General features: G+C 38.4%; 1 protein-coding gene across 1 annotated transcript in view; it reads right to left on the reverse strand.

The window, feature by feature from the left end:
* Nucleotides 1-16,233, reverse strand: part of LOC109423908 (protein phosphatase PHLPP-like protein) — an 83,027-nt gene that overhangs the window by 54,078 nt on the left and 12,716 nt on the right. Inside the window, exons 2-3 of the mRNA XM_029871384.2 lie at nt 11,653-11,944; nt 11,303-11,589 (exon numbers count right to left, since the gene is read on the reverse strand). Of these exons, the coding sequence (XP_029727244.2) occupies nt 11,303-11,589; nt 11,653-11,944 (579 nt within the window). The remainder of the gene's footprint in view (nt 1-11,302; nt 11,590-11,652; nt 11,945-16,233) is intronic.

Here is a 16,233-nt window from a genome sequence, read left to right on the forward strand (position 1 = left end):
AAAACGTTTTTAAGGTACCTCTAAGGAATGTTCTGCCACTAACAAACCAAGAGTCAAATCTTTTGGTAGCCGTTATTTGATTATTAATATATTAAGGCAGGACATGTGTGAAAATAAAGTTTTTTCTTGCATTCATTCCAAAATGGCTGGGCTGCTAAGTTGTGCTTATAATTTCTGGAACAATCTAGTCTAGGCCTAGTCTAGGTACACCTGCCCAAATGGCACAAGACCGTATACACAATTGAAACGTTTTTCTAGAATATTTCGATTTTCTATAAAAAAAACATTTGAGGGTTCCGCCAGTGCGATTTTTTAAAAATTACTTGTTTCCATGAAAATTCTCAAAAATATACTTTTTTTTTGTTTTATTCTTTCAAATTTTATGATTTTTAATATGTTTGTAGCTTTCTATAGACCTTTAGGCGTTCTGGAAGGCTAGTGGTATTTGAAATAATGTGTCCATTTTGACGACAGAACCTTTTATGTGCTGATAAAAAGACTATTTTTGAGCATTTTTCATTAAAATTACCTTGAAAAATACATGTATGTAGTATATTTTATTTCAACCATGAAAGTTTTATCAGATAGTACTATATGAATGCATTATTTCTCTAAAAATAGAAGAAATATCTTGTCTAGACTCTGGATGCTGAGATATTACACTTTTAGTTAATGGACAATTTGAAATAATTGCAAAACGTTGTATATTACTCTTAGTGACACTGTTATCAACATACGTATATTATTTTTTAAAAGAAATAACTTATATTAACAGTACTGGTATGGTATTTGTACAGGTATTTAATGATTTTGATAAAAATGTCCTTTTACCAGCACAAAAAGATTCGGTCGTCAATATGGACACGTTATTTCAAAACCCACTACCCTTCAAAAATGCCTAAAGGTCTATAGAAAACTACATATAGGGTCTTGAACCATTTGGGCAAGAGCACCTATTTTGGACACTTGCTGCTGTAACTCAGTCAATTTCAAACCGATTGACTTGAATTTTTGCACATGGCAAGATATTGCGCGTATCTGATCCTAAAAGTTTAGTCGCCCGTGCTAGGAGCGCGGGTTCGATTCCCGCCGCAGCTGTCAGGAAAAGTTTTCGGCTGCGCCACTGGACGTTGCATGCTAGTCCGTTGTCTAGTGTCGTGCTTCCTTCAAAGAGCGAATAGTTCACTGGAAGTGCTAAACGTGTCCGTGTCTCAACCACAAAAGTAATTCCCAAAGGAGTTGTTGTAGAAAATTGAAATAAATTATCGAAGAACTTATCAAAGAAATATATGAAAAAAAGTTCAGGGGAATTTCCGAATATATTTACAAAGAACTTATCAACACAATTGCAATAGAAATTGCATTAACAACCGAAGAAATACTTAAAAAAAAAACTTACCGAAACATTTGAGTATAGTATAGTATAGTAAAAATTGACGCAGGAATTGGTGAAAACAACTTCAAAACTTCAAAAAAAAATCTAAAAATATGTGTATTTCCGAAGAAATTTGTTAATCAACTTCCAAATTTCTACAAGTCCGTAGACAATTCTTTGACAGCTTCTTTGACAACTCCTTCAGGGATTTATTTGGGATTTTCTCAGATTATTTTTTTATTTCTCCTTTAATTTAAAAATTATTTAAAAATTGATTTGGTCATTTCAAAAATTATATTGCTTCAAGTGTTCTTTAGGAAATCACAGTTCTTTGCAAAAAAAAACCTTTATAAATTCTTTTAGAAATTTGAATTTCCGAAGGGATTTTCTGAAAAATTTCCAAAGCAATGGCTGAAAGAACTCTCGAAGAAATTGCCAAAAAATTCTAAAGGAATTGCCAAAGCAGTTTCCGGATTATAAATTATTTAAAAAAAATAAATGAAGCCGGCGACTTTCTCAAAGCAATTACAAGAAGAACTACAAAACTAATTCCCAAAGAAGTTGTTGTAGAAAATTGAAATGAAATTATCGAAGAAGTTACCAGAGAAATAGGTAAAAAAAAGTTCAAAGAAAATTCAAAAAAAAATATAAAGAATTTACTAACACAATTGCTTAACGAATTACGAAGGATTCACCAAAGAATTTCTGAAAAAAAAACTTGCCGAAAGAATGCTCAAATAGATTTCCCTAGAAATTACCAAGGAAATTTCCCAAAAAATTGATGAAGGAATTCCAAATGAATTGGTGAAAACATTTCTCTCTCTATTCTTGGCGTAACGTCCTCATTGGGACAAAGCCTGCTTCTCAGCTTAGTGTTCTATGAGCACTTCCACAGTTATTAACTGAGAGCTTCCTCTGCCAATGACCATTTTGCATGTGTATATCGTGTGGCAGGCACGAAGATACTCTATGCCCAAGGAAGTCAAGGAAATTTCCTTTACGAAAAGATCCTGGACCGACCGGGAATCGAACCCGTCACCCTCAGCATGGTCATGCTGAATACCCGTGCGTTTACCGCCTCGGCTATATGGGCCCTCGTGAAAACATCTTCAAAATAAAAAAAAATCTAAAAATGTGTATTTCCGATGAAATTTGTTAATCTATTTCCAAATTTCCACAAGTCCGTAGACAATTCTTTGAAAGCTGCTTTGACAACTCCTTCAGTGATTTCTTTGGAAATTTCTCAGACTTTTTGTTTTTTATTTCTCCTCTAATTTGAATATTATTTAAAAATTGATTTGGTCATTCCAAATTTCATATTATTTCAGCTATTCATTAGGAAATCAAAGTTCTTTGCAAAAATCCTTCATACAGGGTGTTAGGTTCCTGAGTGCAAACTTTTTAAAGGATGATAGAGGACTATAAATGGTGAAAAAAATTGTTCTACGCATATGGTCAAATCTCAACCGTTACGTAGTTATTGAACTCCCCATGTTTTTGACTCTTATTGCCTTGACTGGCTATAACTTTAAAATGGTCAACCTTATCGCAGTTTTTTTACCCTTATTCGAAAGATTACTGAATTTTCTATCAAATGGCATCTTTGAACCGATTGGTTTAGTTAAATAACTTAGTCACAGACAAACAGACGTAACACCTTGAACGATTTTCATGGAAATCCATCGCCCAGTTCACACTACCTGGTGGAAAAGTTACACGAATCACTATGTTGTGCCATATCGTCAACAGAAGGCGTTAGTGTGAAACGTCAAACACATAGAAAAACGATGCGCGCGCCTCTGGTTGTGAAAGCCACAACTATGAAAATTTAAAATGATCGTTAAAAGCGTGGTCGATGGAAATTTCGCAAGTGTTACGTCTGTTTGTCTGTGACTTAGTTTTCTAGAGCAAATAGCTTAAAAGTTGTGTGTTTTAACTCGTTTTTGTCAATTATCTTTGGAAAATGCGTATTAATTTAAAATTCTTTCTTTGGCAAAGTTGTGACCCCTATTTCACTCTACAATTCGTTCTTTGACATCAAATTTCTATCTCTTATCGTTTTCTTGCAATTTCGATTGAAACGTCGCATTTCACATCATAAATTTGCAGTCGTCATGGTAAGCACTTTTTTGCGCACTGTGCCGCACATTCAAATCAAAACTGCAAGAAAACGATAGGAGTTAGAAGTTTGGCGTCAAAGAACGAATTGTAGAGTGGAACAAGGGCCACAACTTTGCCAAAGAAAGAATTTTAATTTATTACGCATGTTTCAAAGATAATTGACATAAACAAATTAAAACACGCTATTTTTAGCTATTTTGCTCTAGAAAACTTAGTTATTTAACTAAACCAACCGATTCAAAGACACCATTTGATAGAAAATTGAATAATCTTCCGAATAAGGGTGAAAAAACTGCGATAAGTTTGATCATTTCAAAGTTATAGCCAGTTAAGGCAATAAGAGTAAATAACATGGGGAGTTCAATAACTACGTAACGGTTGAGATTTGACCATATGCGTAGAACAATTTTTTTCACCATTTATGGTCCTCTATCACCCTTTGTAAAGTTTGCACTCATGAACCTAACACCCTGTATAAGTTCCTTCAGCAATTTCAATAGAGAACTTCTGAATTTCCGAAGGAATTTTCTGAGAGAATACAAAAGCAAAGGCAGAAAGAATTTTCAAAGAAATTGCCAAAAAAATCTATCAGAATTGCCGAAGCAGCTTCCGGATGAAAAAAATATTTAAAAAAGTTAAAGAAGCTGAAGACATTCTCATAGCAATTACAAAAAGAACTAAAAAAGTAATTCCAAAAGGAGTTGTTGTAGAAAATTGAAATGAAATTATCGAAGAAGTTATCAAAGAAATGGGTAAAAAAAAAGATCCGAATAAATTGATGAAGAATTTACCAGCACAATTGCTAAACAAGTTACGAAGGATCCACTTCAGAAATTCTGGAAAAAAACTTGCCGAGAGAATCCTCAAATAGATTTTCCAAGAAATTACCAAAGAAATAGTCAAAGGAAGGAATTCCAAAAGAAATAATGAAAAAAAAACTCAAATTTTTTATTTTATTTTTTTTTTAAATCTATATTTCCGTAGATATCGGTATGATAAACAAATTTCAAAAGCATTCATGCAAAAATGCAAAATGTAATTGGCAAAAACATGTTTGCTTAAAATGAAGGGCCTCAGACTCCTCCATTTTGAAATTTTCCCATAACTTACTCTACAAATCAACGATGAAACATCCCTTTTTGCAAGTAATTAATAAAAGGAATTCAACCAGAATCTATGGAAATCTGCTATGGAATCCTGCATCAGTTGTAGAGAACTTCATTCTTGTAAAAATTTCGAGTGAATTTCCATAAAAAAATGCTTCTTGAGAAGTGTAATAGAAATAATAAGCAAAATTATTTCAATGTCAATAAATCTTTCGATGCTTTCGAGTGCATTCATCTGAAAATTAAAAAAAAGCTATGAAGTTTATATTTTCCTGCATTTCATTGCCTAATATAAACAAATATCCACGCATTTCTTTTTTATTTTTCAGGAAACTTGTTAGAAAATATGACCAGCTTTCATTTTGAAAATTCGTCAGAAAGTGTCATAAAAATATTGCCACAATTTGAGGACTACTTAAAACTCCTCACTAAGTTTCAATAGTAAAATAACACAACAAAGAATATGGCTTATTAAAGTCTCACAAAAAATTCATCAGTTATAAATTACTTCAACTTTTCTTTGGAATTCCTCCCAAAGTCCATAGTCTTCCAGAAATAACCTCCATATTTTGGCCAAACATTCCAATTTAGGCAGGGCTTCGATTTCATGATCGTTGCCAGAAAATCTTCCAACAATTGCAAAAAGTGTTTCCATAAACATTTTCAAACATCTTAACAGTCATTGAGATGCTTTTTACTGAAGGTTTCCAGTGCTATTTTTGGATCTATTGTTGGATATTAATTGTTTTAATATTCTTTGTTTAGAGTACTTATATAACATGCGGCAATAGAAAATAATCCTAATCACGCCTAAAAGCTTGTAATTAGGCAATGCATTCAATGCACAACAAAGATCAATAAAATTGTTTGAAAATATCCACCCACCATAACCTTACAATTTGATTTTTATAAATCAATGTAATGTGAAGTATTGTATAACCGCCATCATTCAACAACTTTATTACGACCAAAGCTTTATTATTTGGCAAGAAATAATTACCAAATACGACAGCTCACATATATTACTTTGCAACCAATGATGAATGTGTCCGATTCCAAAGTCAGGCCCCCGCTTGGATGATTTTTCTTTGTGTAATTATGAAACTGACAGTTTTTGTACACTTCATTCACACTGAACGAACCGTGCCGGTCGACCCTCGCTGCTATAAAACTCACCGTATATGTGTGACCAGACCATATACCTTGCCATATATCCGACCAAAATCGTTACTAAGCGAGCGTCTTCTTGCGGTTGGGGAGCAGTAAGAAAGAATATCAATTAATTGTGCTTAATAACGCCATGCCCGCCGAGGAGAGTTTCCCTTTCTTCGAAAGGAAGGTGAAATTATCCATTGTGCTTGAGTCAAGGTGCGTGACCTGAAGTCTTCTGAACTGCAGTGTTCTGCGCTTAAGTTATGAAAGCACAAGTCCATCTGCTCTCAAGCGTATCACACATGTTCCCCAGCCATGACTAGTTTACAAATCCAACAGAAAAATCACGTATGGTTGTTTCTTTCTTCAAAAATTTAACACATATGAAAAATGTTTCGATGGAAATTGCCTCTGTTGACAGTACCTCCTTTTCGTATTGTGAAAAAAAAAATTCAAGGTTAATATCCGCACAATAACGATGTCGGTGGCAGTTCACCCAAATCTAGCACTCCGTCATCAAAGTGCAATAGGCAAATCATGATCATCATTGAACTCATCATACGTGACATACCTCTAGGATTTCGCAAACATTTAACGGTTTGTTGACTCTGCTTCCTACCCGATAGCTATCAGACGCGAATGCGTATTGTCTTCCGAAACATAAATTTTTGTCATTATCATCATCATTTGTGCTTGAGCTGAACTACATCTGGCCTGCGAGCCTGAACGAAGAGGCTCTAATCTGGCCCATAAGTTTCATCTAGTCTTACAAATTGGAATAGAGCACAGCCATAACAATCTTCTGCTTTAGCAAATGAAAGCAGTACGACGCGATTAGCGAACCGAATCAAAGTTGTTTATGGTCAAAAGCGAAATCATTCACATTTGTTGTATTATTTGTGGAAAGTACAAGTGTACTGTAAACAAAATTGCTACATCATCATTGAATTGCACTATTGAGCGTTTAGACTCTACAACAAACGAAGAATCACACATTTACTCATTTACCCAATAAATTAACGAAATTACAAAAAAAAACTACTATATAATTAGACAACAACTCTACAGTATAACAGCTTGCAACGTTTTAAAAGTTCTTGATACTTGAAAGATAGCACTTGTGTCCTAGAGATATCAGTCTCAAACAGCTTGTAGTGGTTGCTATTTTCAAATTTGTGCAACCTGGTCAATGATGATACGAATGCTAATTAACATTATTTTGACACTACTAATATAAATTAGGTATTTTGTAACGCCTAATAAAACCCAATAGGCAAACTCATGCATTTGGTTTTGAAAGAAGGCACCACATCTATTGAGACAGTGGCTTTCAACCCGAATGAATTGTGGAACTAAACAGTGAATTGCGCCAGATGTACTTTCCACAAAGAGATCTCATATATATGCACATTGTTGACATTTTATCACACAGAAATGTTTTTTTTTTTTCTTTTTTTTCATCGAGAAATCATGCACATAAGGGGAATGCTAGAATTGATACACATTTACATGAGATATCATGCAAAATTACATTGTGATCGTTTAAATTTTCGGTAAAAGTCGCGTAACCGGTTAGAGACCATGGTGAATTACGCGTTGTTTGACGAAAATTTACATGACCATACCCAAGTAACATTTTAAGTTTTGTTCAGCTCTACAAGAGATCTTCATGATCAATTTAATAAAACTTGCAATAAAACTGAATCATACATCAAAACCTCTTGATAACCTCTTTAAAAGCATCTCTCGGCTAAGTGGACCACTTTCGGAGAGGTTTTGCAAACCGCATTAAGAGTAGCAATAAACCCGTATTAAAACCTAGTTGAAAAATTGTCCATTCTCGATTGTTGTTGTTTTTTTTTCAACAAAAACTATGACAGCTCAAGATGCAGAGAAGCTTCTTCGATGGCACGTTAAGTTCAGCAGGATACATCATTCGTAAGCCCAAGTAACATTTTAAGTTTTGTTCGGCTCTACAAGGTATCTTCTTTTGCGGCTTAAATCGATAATTAATTAATATAATTATGTCATCGAGCAACGGACTCATGTTCCGTAACCGGTCGTTTGAGAACGTCGCGACCCGTTGGAAGCTTTCCGCTCACCACGCGATCTCTTCGACACAGTCGTCGATGAGAGGTGTGTAGACTTCCAACACACAAAAAAAAAAAAAAAAAAAAAACAATGCGCTCTCACTTTACTATTACTTTAGAGCTTTTAGTAGAACTTGTTACTTCAGACTCTAGTTTAATTTAAAAACACTTCACTAATACTTTACTTTTGCAAAAGAAAATAAAAAATGAATAACTCTTTTAAAGAAAAACTAGAAAGGACGAGCAAATTCCTTTTAATTCTACTACTGTGCTTATCTTCGGACAGATAGGCCTATTTCGTCTGTGACTTACAGACTTCTTCAGTGTCAAGCAGAAGTCAAGCACTTGACACTGAAGAAGTCTGTAAGTCACAGACGAAATAGGCCTATCTGTCCGAAGATAAGCACAGTAGTAGAATTAAAAGGAATTTGCTCGTCCTTTCTAGTTTTTCTTTAAAAGAGTTATTCATTTTTTATTTTCTTTTGCAAAAGTAAAGTATTAGTGAAGTGTTTTTAAATTAAACTAGAGTCTGAAATGCGCTCTCGCCTAGGCTTTACATATACAATATATGCGTAGTGTGGATGTACATCTCATTCCATCCGAAAGGGGTGCAATCTGTGGAAAAGATAACCTCGGAATTTTGTGTTGAACTTGAACTCAGGTTAGCAGCTACGTCTTCGAGTCTTCTCGTGGCGTAGCGGCAACGCGCCTGTCTAGTGAGTAGGAGTCGTGAGTTCGAGTCTCACCGAGAGGATGAGTAACTTTTTCGCAAATTTCACCTCAATTTGTCCATTTCTCACTCACGCCAGTATATGTAAAGTCTAGCTTTTGGAATAAAGTAAAACTTCCATTCGGCTGGTTAAGCCGCAAAAATCGATAATTAATTAATTTAATTATATCAAATCATTGCTAATTTGAGCAAAATTAACTATTTTCCATTCACGTTAACTAATTCATCAATATGGCGACAACCATAATCAGCGAAAATAAAACGAAAGCAAGTTTACTTTTTTGATGACCGCAATAAACCTAGAAATGTTGTAGTTCTGCTTTTCTACCAACAGATGTCGTTATTAATAGAACGGATTGCCATCTGTTGAGAGTTTTAACAGTTTTATTGTGGTAATAATGATTGCCAGAAGGTTTACAAATCGGAAAGTTTTGTTTACTCTTAAAATCTGTCTTTATGGATATCTTCAAGTATACTATAAAACATTTTATCAATGGTTTTCATGAAAGCAGTCATAAAACTGCGAGTTTTAATTATTGCTGTAATAAAACCCTAATAAAAATCAAACAAAACCAATCAGCAATGAAATTGTTACTTAGGAGTAGAAAGCGATCATTTCAATGTAATATTTTAGTAATTATTGTGCTGGTAGGCTTATGCGCATTCGAATTTATCGTGAATATTGGGGTTGCAGAAACATAAAATTAATGCGCTTCGAAAAAAATAAATATTATCATCTTGGAATGAAATAAATTAATTTGTGGATTTAGTAAAACTATCTCGAATCACAAGAAAACTCAGCAAAGAGAGTTTGTTTATGTGAGCATGTTATGAAAATGGTGGCAAACTATTAATTCATTGCTAATTTAAGCAAAATTAACTATTTTCCATTCACGTGAGCTAATTCTTCAATATGGCGCCGACCATAATCAGCGAAAATAAAACGAAAGCAAGTTTACTTTTATGATAACCGCAATAAACCTAGCAGTGTCGTAGTTTCTGCTTTTCCACCAACAGATGTCGTTACTAATCGAACGGATCGCCATCTGTTGAGAGTTTTAACAGTTTTATTGTGGTAATAATGATTGCCAGATGGTTTCCATATCGGAAAGCTTTGTTTACTCTTGAAATCTGTCTTTATAGATATCTTCAAGTATACTATAAAACATTTTATCAATGGTTTTCATAAAAGCAGTCATAAAACTGTGAGTTTTAATTATTGCTGTTGTTCGCGAAGATGCGCTTCCAACGTGGGCAGCAGCATGCTGAGATGCGCAACTAACACCAACCATCGCATCGGAACCGTCATCGATGACCGTCACGAAGCACGCGCACTCACCCGAGCCGACGGGACAGCAGCGACCAGCAGCGAGAGAGTGAGTGCCGCGAGATCCAACCGTGAGAGCAGCAGCGAACGCCGCCGCCGTAGCCATCATCATCATCATCGATGCTCGTCGCCCTGCAGCCAATGTGATGATGGTTTGTTCCATACACGTCGCGTGGGTTCTACGCGCGCGTAGAGCCTTCCACGTGGTTCTGGAACGTTAGATTTTTGGTATATATATGCGACCCGTTCGCGGTCGCAAGTCAGTTGCAAATTAAGTGTGGACAAGTTACAAGCGTTCGCGTGGCTTGAACAACGCGAAGTGAAACAATCCAAAGTGTAAATAGTAGCAGAGAGAAAAATAAAGTGAAAGTGTGAAAGTGATACCCAGTGTTATTCCTACCATTCCGAAATCCCATTTCTCTTCTGCCGTGCTATACCCAATACCCCGTGCCAATACAGTCCAGTGCTTTCGCCTAAAATTTCTTGCGTTCATTGCCGAACAGCTGTAATAAAACATTAATAAAAATCAAACAAAACGAATCAGCAATGGAATTGTTACCTGGGTAATATATATATAATTTACATGATATCTCATGTAAATGTGCACTAATTCTAGCATTCCCCTTATGTGTATGATTTCTTGCTGAATTTCACATGAATATCTTTTTCTGTGCAGATTTGCATACTGAACAAACTATAGGGTAATTTTCTAATTATTCCACGGCTAAAAACTCGCCTATTGTTGCACACTCCATGTTATTCTTATGAGGTGTGCAACAATTGGCGAAATTTTAGCCGTGAAACAATTGGAAAATTACCCTATTACTAGAAACTAAACGATCCATGACTCCATAATTAACTTACCTTAAACCAAAGAGTTTTAGTCAACTTCGTGTAACGCAATATTGTGACAATTTAAAAATTATGTTGAATTACATATTCGGTTTTCAATCACACAAACATACCTACGCACACACAAAGTTTCAAAATTGGGAACCACTGTATTACGACAAACAAACCAGCCTCGTTCGTTTTTCACGCTACAAAAGCGCGAATGATGGACACCCTAATCGGTACATCTCGATCTGCCGAAGAGCTCTAAGACTCGAACGGACGCAACGCCTTCCACTCAGTTGCAATTTTCTGTGTAGAGCTTATGGGGCTACCTGGTCGGTGACGCATGAGTGATTCGCTTAGGAAAACCGCATCACACCGACGACGACACGGACCGGCAAAAGCTAGAGCACGTTGGAAATCGTTTCCCCTCGAAGACCAAACAATTGGCTCAACACGATGTTACCATCGCCGTGTCCATGCGATCATACTAATTAAATGGAAATTTCTTAGGGACACACAGGCTTCTTTGCGTACAGTCTGAAAAGAGTTCCCCATCGTTCTTACCTCTGATAGCCACCCACTCCACTGGTCACGTTCCCAGGATTCTTCAAAGCCCAGAAATAGCACTGTTTCGCGGTCGCTGATCGAGTGGACACTAGCAGTGCTGTTGTACAGGTGCGTCGTACTGGTACTGTCTATGAACCTACTCAGGTTCTCCTTTGTACTGCTTCCATTGTTATTATCGATTGACTTTGGCACTATTTTTATAATCAGTCGGTTGTAACCGGGTGAATGTTCGTAGATGTCCGCTCCCGACAGTTCGTACACTTCCGGAGACAACGCCGAACCAGCTGGAAGAACATCAACAAAGAGCCATTAATGATCCGATTTAGTTCCATCACCTAAGAACTCACCTGGGAAAACGACCAATTTGCTCCCGATGATAGACAGATATCGTCTTCTCCACTGGGGAAACACCAAACCCTTGAGAATCTCCACCGATCCCGAACGGAGAACGCCCTTGCACATGGGTATTTCCGATGGGCCAATATGAAACCGAATCAAGTGCTTCAGCTCCGGGTCGATTCCCAGTCGAGCCCGTCGGGACTCGTCCAGATAGCCGAGCGACTTGAGGAATTCTTCCTGAACCAACAGCGGGTATTCGTTCTCCTCGAGCCGACGGGTTTTCGAGCCACCAATTTGAACCTAATGAAAGATAACATTGTTCACATAAGTTCAGTTACGATGGTAGTTGCGACTGGAACTTGGTGTTAACTTTTATGTTCGGCTATCTCAGTCATACACTTAATTAGACGTTATATGTTTATTTTACCCGACGTTTCGGCCATTGGGTGTGGCCTTTTTCAAGGGAAAAATGGTTTCTCGTCTTCGTCTTAAAGATTTTGCTGTTCTGCTTGTCGTGTGGTCATGGTTTTGCTTAATTGTACAAATTTTTTCGTTTAAACTTTTACTTATTCGTCACAGGGTTTTGTCTAGTGGTAAAAACGGTGATTTCAAAATTTCAAAATTCAAAATTTTGAAATCACCGTTTTTACCACTAGACAAAACCCTGTGACGAATAAGTAAAAGTTTAAACGAAAAAATTTGTACAATTAAGCAAAACCATGACCACACGACAAGCAGAACAGCAAAATCTTTAAGACGAAGACGAGAAACCATTTTTCCCTTGAAAAAGGCCACACCCAATGGCCGAAACGTCGGGTAAAATAAACATATAACGTCTAATTAAGTGTATGACTGAGATAGCCGAACATAAAAGTTAAGTTCAGTTAAATTACCAATAGGGAGACGAAACACATGATCAGAGAATTTAATCTTTAACCATTTATTTTTTGTAAATCAACCAACTTTAAACAAAATCGAAAAAAGTGAGATATTATCGAAAAGTATCTTCAAAATTGCAAAACATCTTTTTGCCCATAGTTTCCCAGGTTACTCTACATACACGTGAACGATCCCGACCAAGTCTGACAGCAAATTGAAAACTATTTTCAAAGTTGTGATATTGCAAATTATGATGACTCAGGCTTTGTGCCTCTAAAGTTTGTATGCAAAATTGCAATGGAATTTCTTGATGTTTCACCTTAATTTATGCCCTGCATAAAAAGGGCGAGAGCTATTTAGAACCAATATGCAACATGCAGCTGGGATTTAATTGACTGGTATCCCATGTAACATTTTTTTTCAGTCAATAGACTGGAAGAGGTTCTTAGAACCATCATAAATCTAAAATAAATGCTATTATGTTTTAGAGCGGTTCTGAAAATCTCTACAAGATTAATTGGCCATCAAAATGTTACTAAGGATGTGCCGTTCATCAGTCGTCAAAGCGCCTCGACTGATGCTGGCGTTAGTTTCAATTGAATGTGAAGAGACCTGTCGATTGATATCCCGATGGTAGAATAGAGGCGTTTTAGAGGAAATCAGGGGTGGTTCTGGGGATCTCGGGGGTTCTAGTGAATTTTAGGGTAGTTTCAAGAAGTCAGGTGCGTTTCAAAGGCTCCCAAGAGGTTTCAGAGCGGTACCTGGAGATCTAAAACCTTGGGCGTTTAGAGGTTCCTGAAGGGTTCCAGAGGGATACCTGGAGATCTCAGGGACGTTTCAGGGGGCACCATGGGGTCATCAGGAGGTCTCTATCGGAACACTCTAAAACGACACTTAAGCCCCTCGCCTTTTGGGCTCTCTCGGAACTTCCTGGGAACGCCCTTGGCCCCAACTCAAACTCCCAAGAAAACTAAAAATATTTTCTTCCAGGAAAAAAAAATCATCAGATACCTTGATCCTTCCTCTACATGTGTATGAAAACCGATTTTGAAAATATTGCTCCGTTATTTAATAAAAAAAATCAAAAAACAAAAAATGAGGAAACGCATTTAGTTTCACCTTAAACCAAGGCTTTTGCATCTGGACATAAGGGATAAATCTCGCGCTTAGTATCATACGGGCGTATCAACAATGATCGATTTCTCTTCATCGATTATCTCTTTGGTTAATAACTTGGCCGGCAAATCATTTTTGGTTGTTTTTGTTGTTTGAGATGCTAGTCCTAGTCGTCTTATTTTTAATGGAATTTCTGAAAGAATCCTTGAAAGAATCCAGAGAGGAAACCCTGATGTAATCATCGAATAAATGTTTTGGGGAATCCTCGAAGGAATCTCCGGAGGAATTCGTGCAATAACTCAGAAAGGAGTCCCTAAATAATTTCTGGATAAATCTCTGGAGGAAAACCAAAAAGAATCCCTGATATAACCACTGAAATGAAAGAGGGCCCACCGGAAGCAAGGATGGGGCTATTCATTTGGTAAGAGTTACAATCACTTGTTATTCTGTCAGCTGAGAAACATTATATCAAAACACTGCTGTATGTAGGACATTTAGCTTGTAGTTTTATCTAAAAGTTTGCTAAACAAAATAAGAGCCGCACACGCATGCCAAACTATGAAGGCTACTCTCCACAAGGTCGCTTTCATAGCTCTGTCACAACTTTGGTATGTGCGTGCGAACCTTATTTTATTCGGCAAACTTTTAGATAAAACTAGTTAAGTCCTCCATTTCATCATTTATTTAGTTCACATCAAATTCATGATAATACTGAATCAACAATTTGCCGCCATAATACTCGATTTGCAGCTGCAGCTCTCCATCCTCGGTCACGCCCAACACTCGCCAGATCACGCTCCACCTGCTCTCTGCGCTCCACGCCTTCTTGTACCAACCGGATGGTTAGCAAACACCAACTTTGCAGGGTTGTTGTCCGGCATTCTTGCAACATGCCCTGCCCACCGTATCCTTCCAGCTTTGGCCACTTTCTGGATACTGTGTTCGCCGTAAAGTGCAGCGAGCTCGTGGTTCATCCTTCTCCGCCACACACCGTTCTCCTGTACGCCGCCTAAGATCGTCCTTAGCACCCGTCGCTCGAAAACTCCGAGTGCTTGCAGGTCCTCCTCGAGCATCGTCCATGTCTCGTGTCCGTAGAGAACCACCGGTCTTATTAACGTCTTGTACATGGTACATTTGGTGCGGGGGTGAATCTTTTTTGACCGCAGTTTCTTCTGGAGCCCATAGTAGGCACGACTTCCACTGATGATGCGCCTTCGTATTTCACGGCTCACGTTATTGTTAGCCGTTAGCAAGGAACCGAGGTAGACGAATTCTTCTACCACCTCGAAAGTATCCTCGTCTATCGTAACATTGCTGCCAAGGCTTGTCCTGTCTCGCTCAGTCCCATCTACCAGCATGTACTTTGTCTTAGCCGCATTCACCACCAGTCCGACCTTTGCTGCTTCACGTTTCAGGCGGGTGTACTGTTCTGCCACCGTTCCAAATGTCCTAGCAATAATATCCATGTCATCCGCAAAACATACAAATTGGCTGGATTTCGTGAAGATCGTACCCCGGCTGTTGAGCCCGGCTCGTCGCATAACACCTTCCAGAGCGACGGAAGATGATCTGGGATAGCACTTTGTAGGCGGCATTCAAAACGGTGATCGCTCGAAAGTTCTCACACATTAACTTGTCGCCTTTCTTGTGGATGGGACAAATTATCCCTTCCTTCCACTCCTCCGCTAGCTGTTCAGTTTCCCAGATCTTGACTACTAACTGGTGCAGACAGGTGGCCAACTTTTCCGGGCCCATCTTGACGAGTTCTGCTGCGATACCGTCCTTACCAGCCGCTTTGTTGTTTTTGAGCTGGTGGATGGCATCCTTAACTTCCCTCAGCGTGGGAGTTGGTTCGTTCCCGTCCTCTGCTGCACCAACATAGTCATTTCCTCCGCTGCCTTGGTCCTCCGTGCCTACATTCTCTTCGCCATTCAGGTGCTCGTCGAAGTGCTACTTCCACCTTTCGATCACCTCACGTTTGTCCGTCAGGAGGCTCCCTTCCTTATCCCTGCATATTTCGGCTTGCGGCACGTAGCCTTTGCGGGATGCGTGGAGCTTCTGGTAGAACTTGCGTGTTTCCTGTGAACGGCACAGCAGTTCCATTTCCTCGCACTCCGCTTCTTCCAGGCGGCGCTTTTTCTCCCGGAAGAGACGGGTCTGCTGCTTCCGCTTCTGTCTGTATCGCTCCACATTCTGTCGGGTTCCATGCTGCAGCATTACCGCCCGCGCTGCATCTTTCTCCTCCAGAACCGCTCTGCACTCCTCGTCGAACCAATCGTTTCGTCGACTCCGTTCTACGTACCCGATAGTGCTCTCGGCTGCGTTGTTGATGGCTGCTTTCACTGTACTCCAGCAGTCCTCTAGAGGGGCCACATCGAGCACACCCTCGTCCGGCAACGCTGCCTCGAGATTCTGCGCGTATGCGGTGGCGACATCCGGTTGCTTCAGTCGCTCTAGATCGTACCGGGGCGGCCGCCGGTAATGTACATTGTTAATAACGGAGAGCTTTGGGCGCAGTTTAACCATCACCAGGTAGTGATCGGAGTCGATATTAGCGCCACGATAGGTCCTGACGTCGATAATGTCGGAGAAGT

Source organism: Aedes albopictus, chromosome 2 (assembly GCF_035046485.1).
Source record: "Aedes albopictus strain Foshan chromosome 2, AalbF5, whole genome shotgun sequence".
NCBI lineage: Eukaryota > Metazoa > Arthropoda > Insecta > Diptera > Culicidae > Aedes > Aedes albopictus.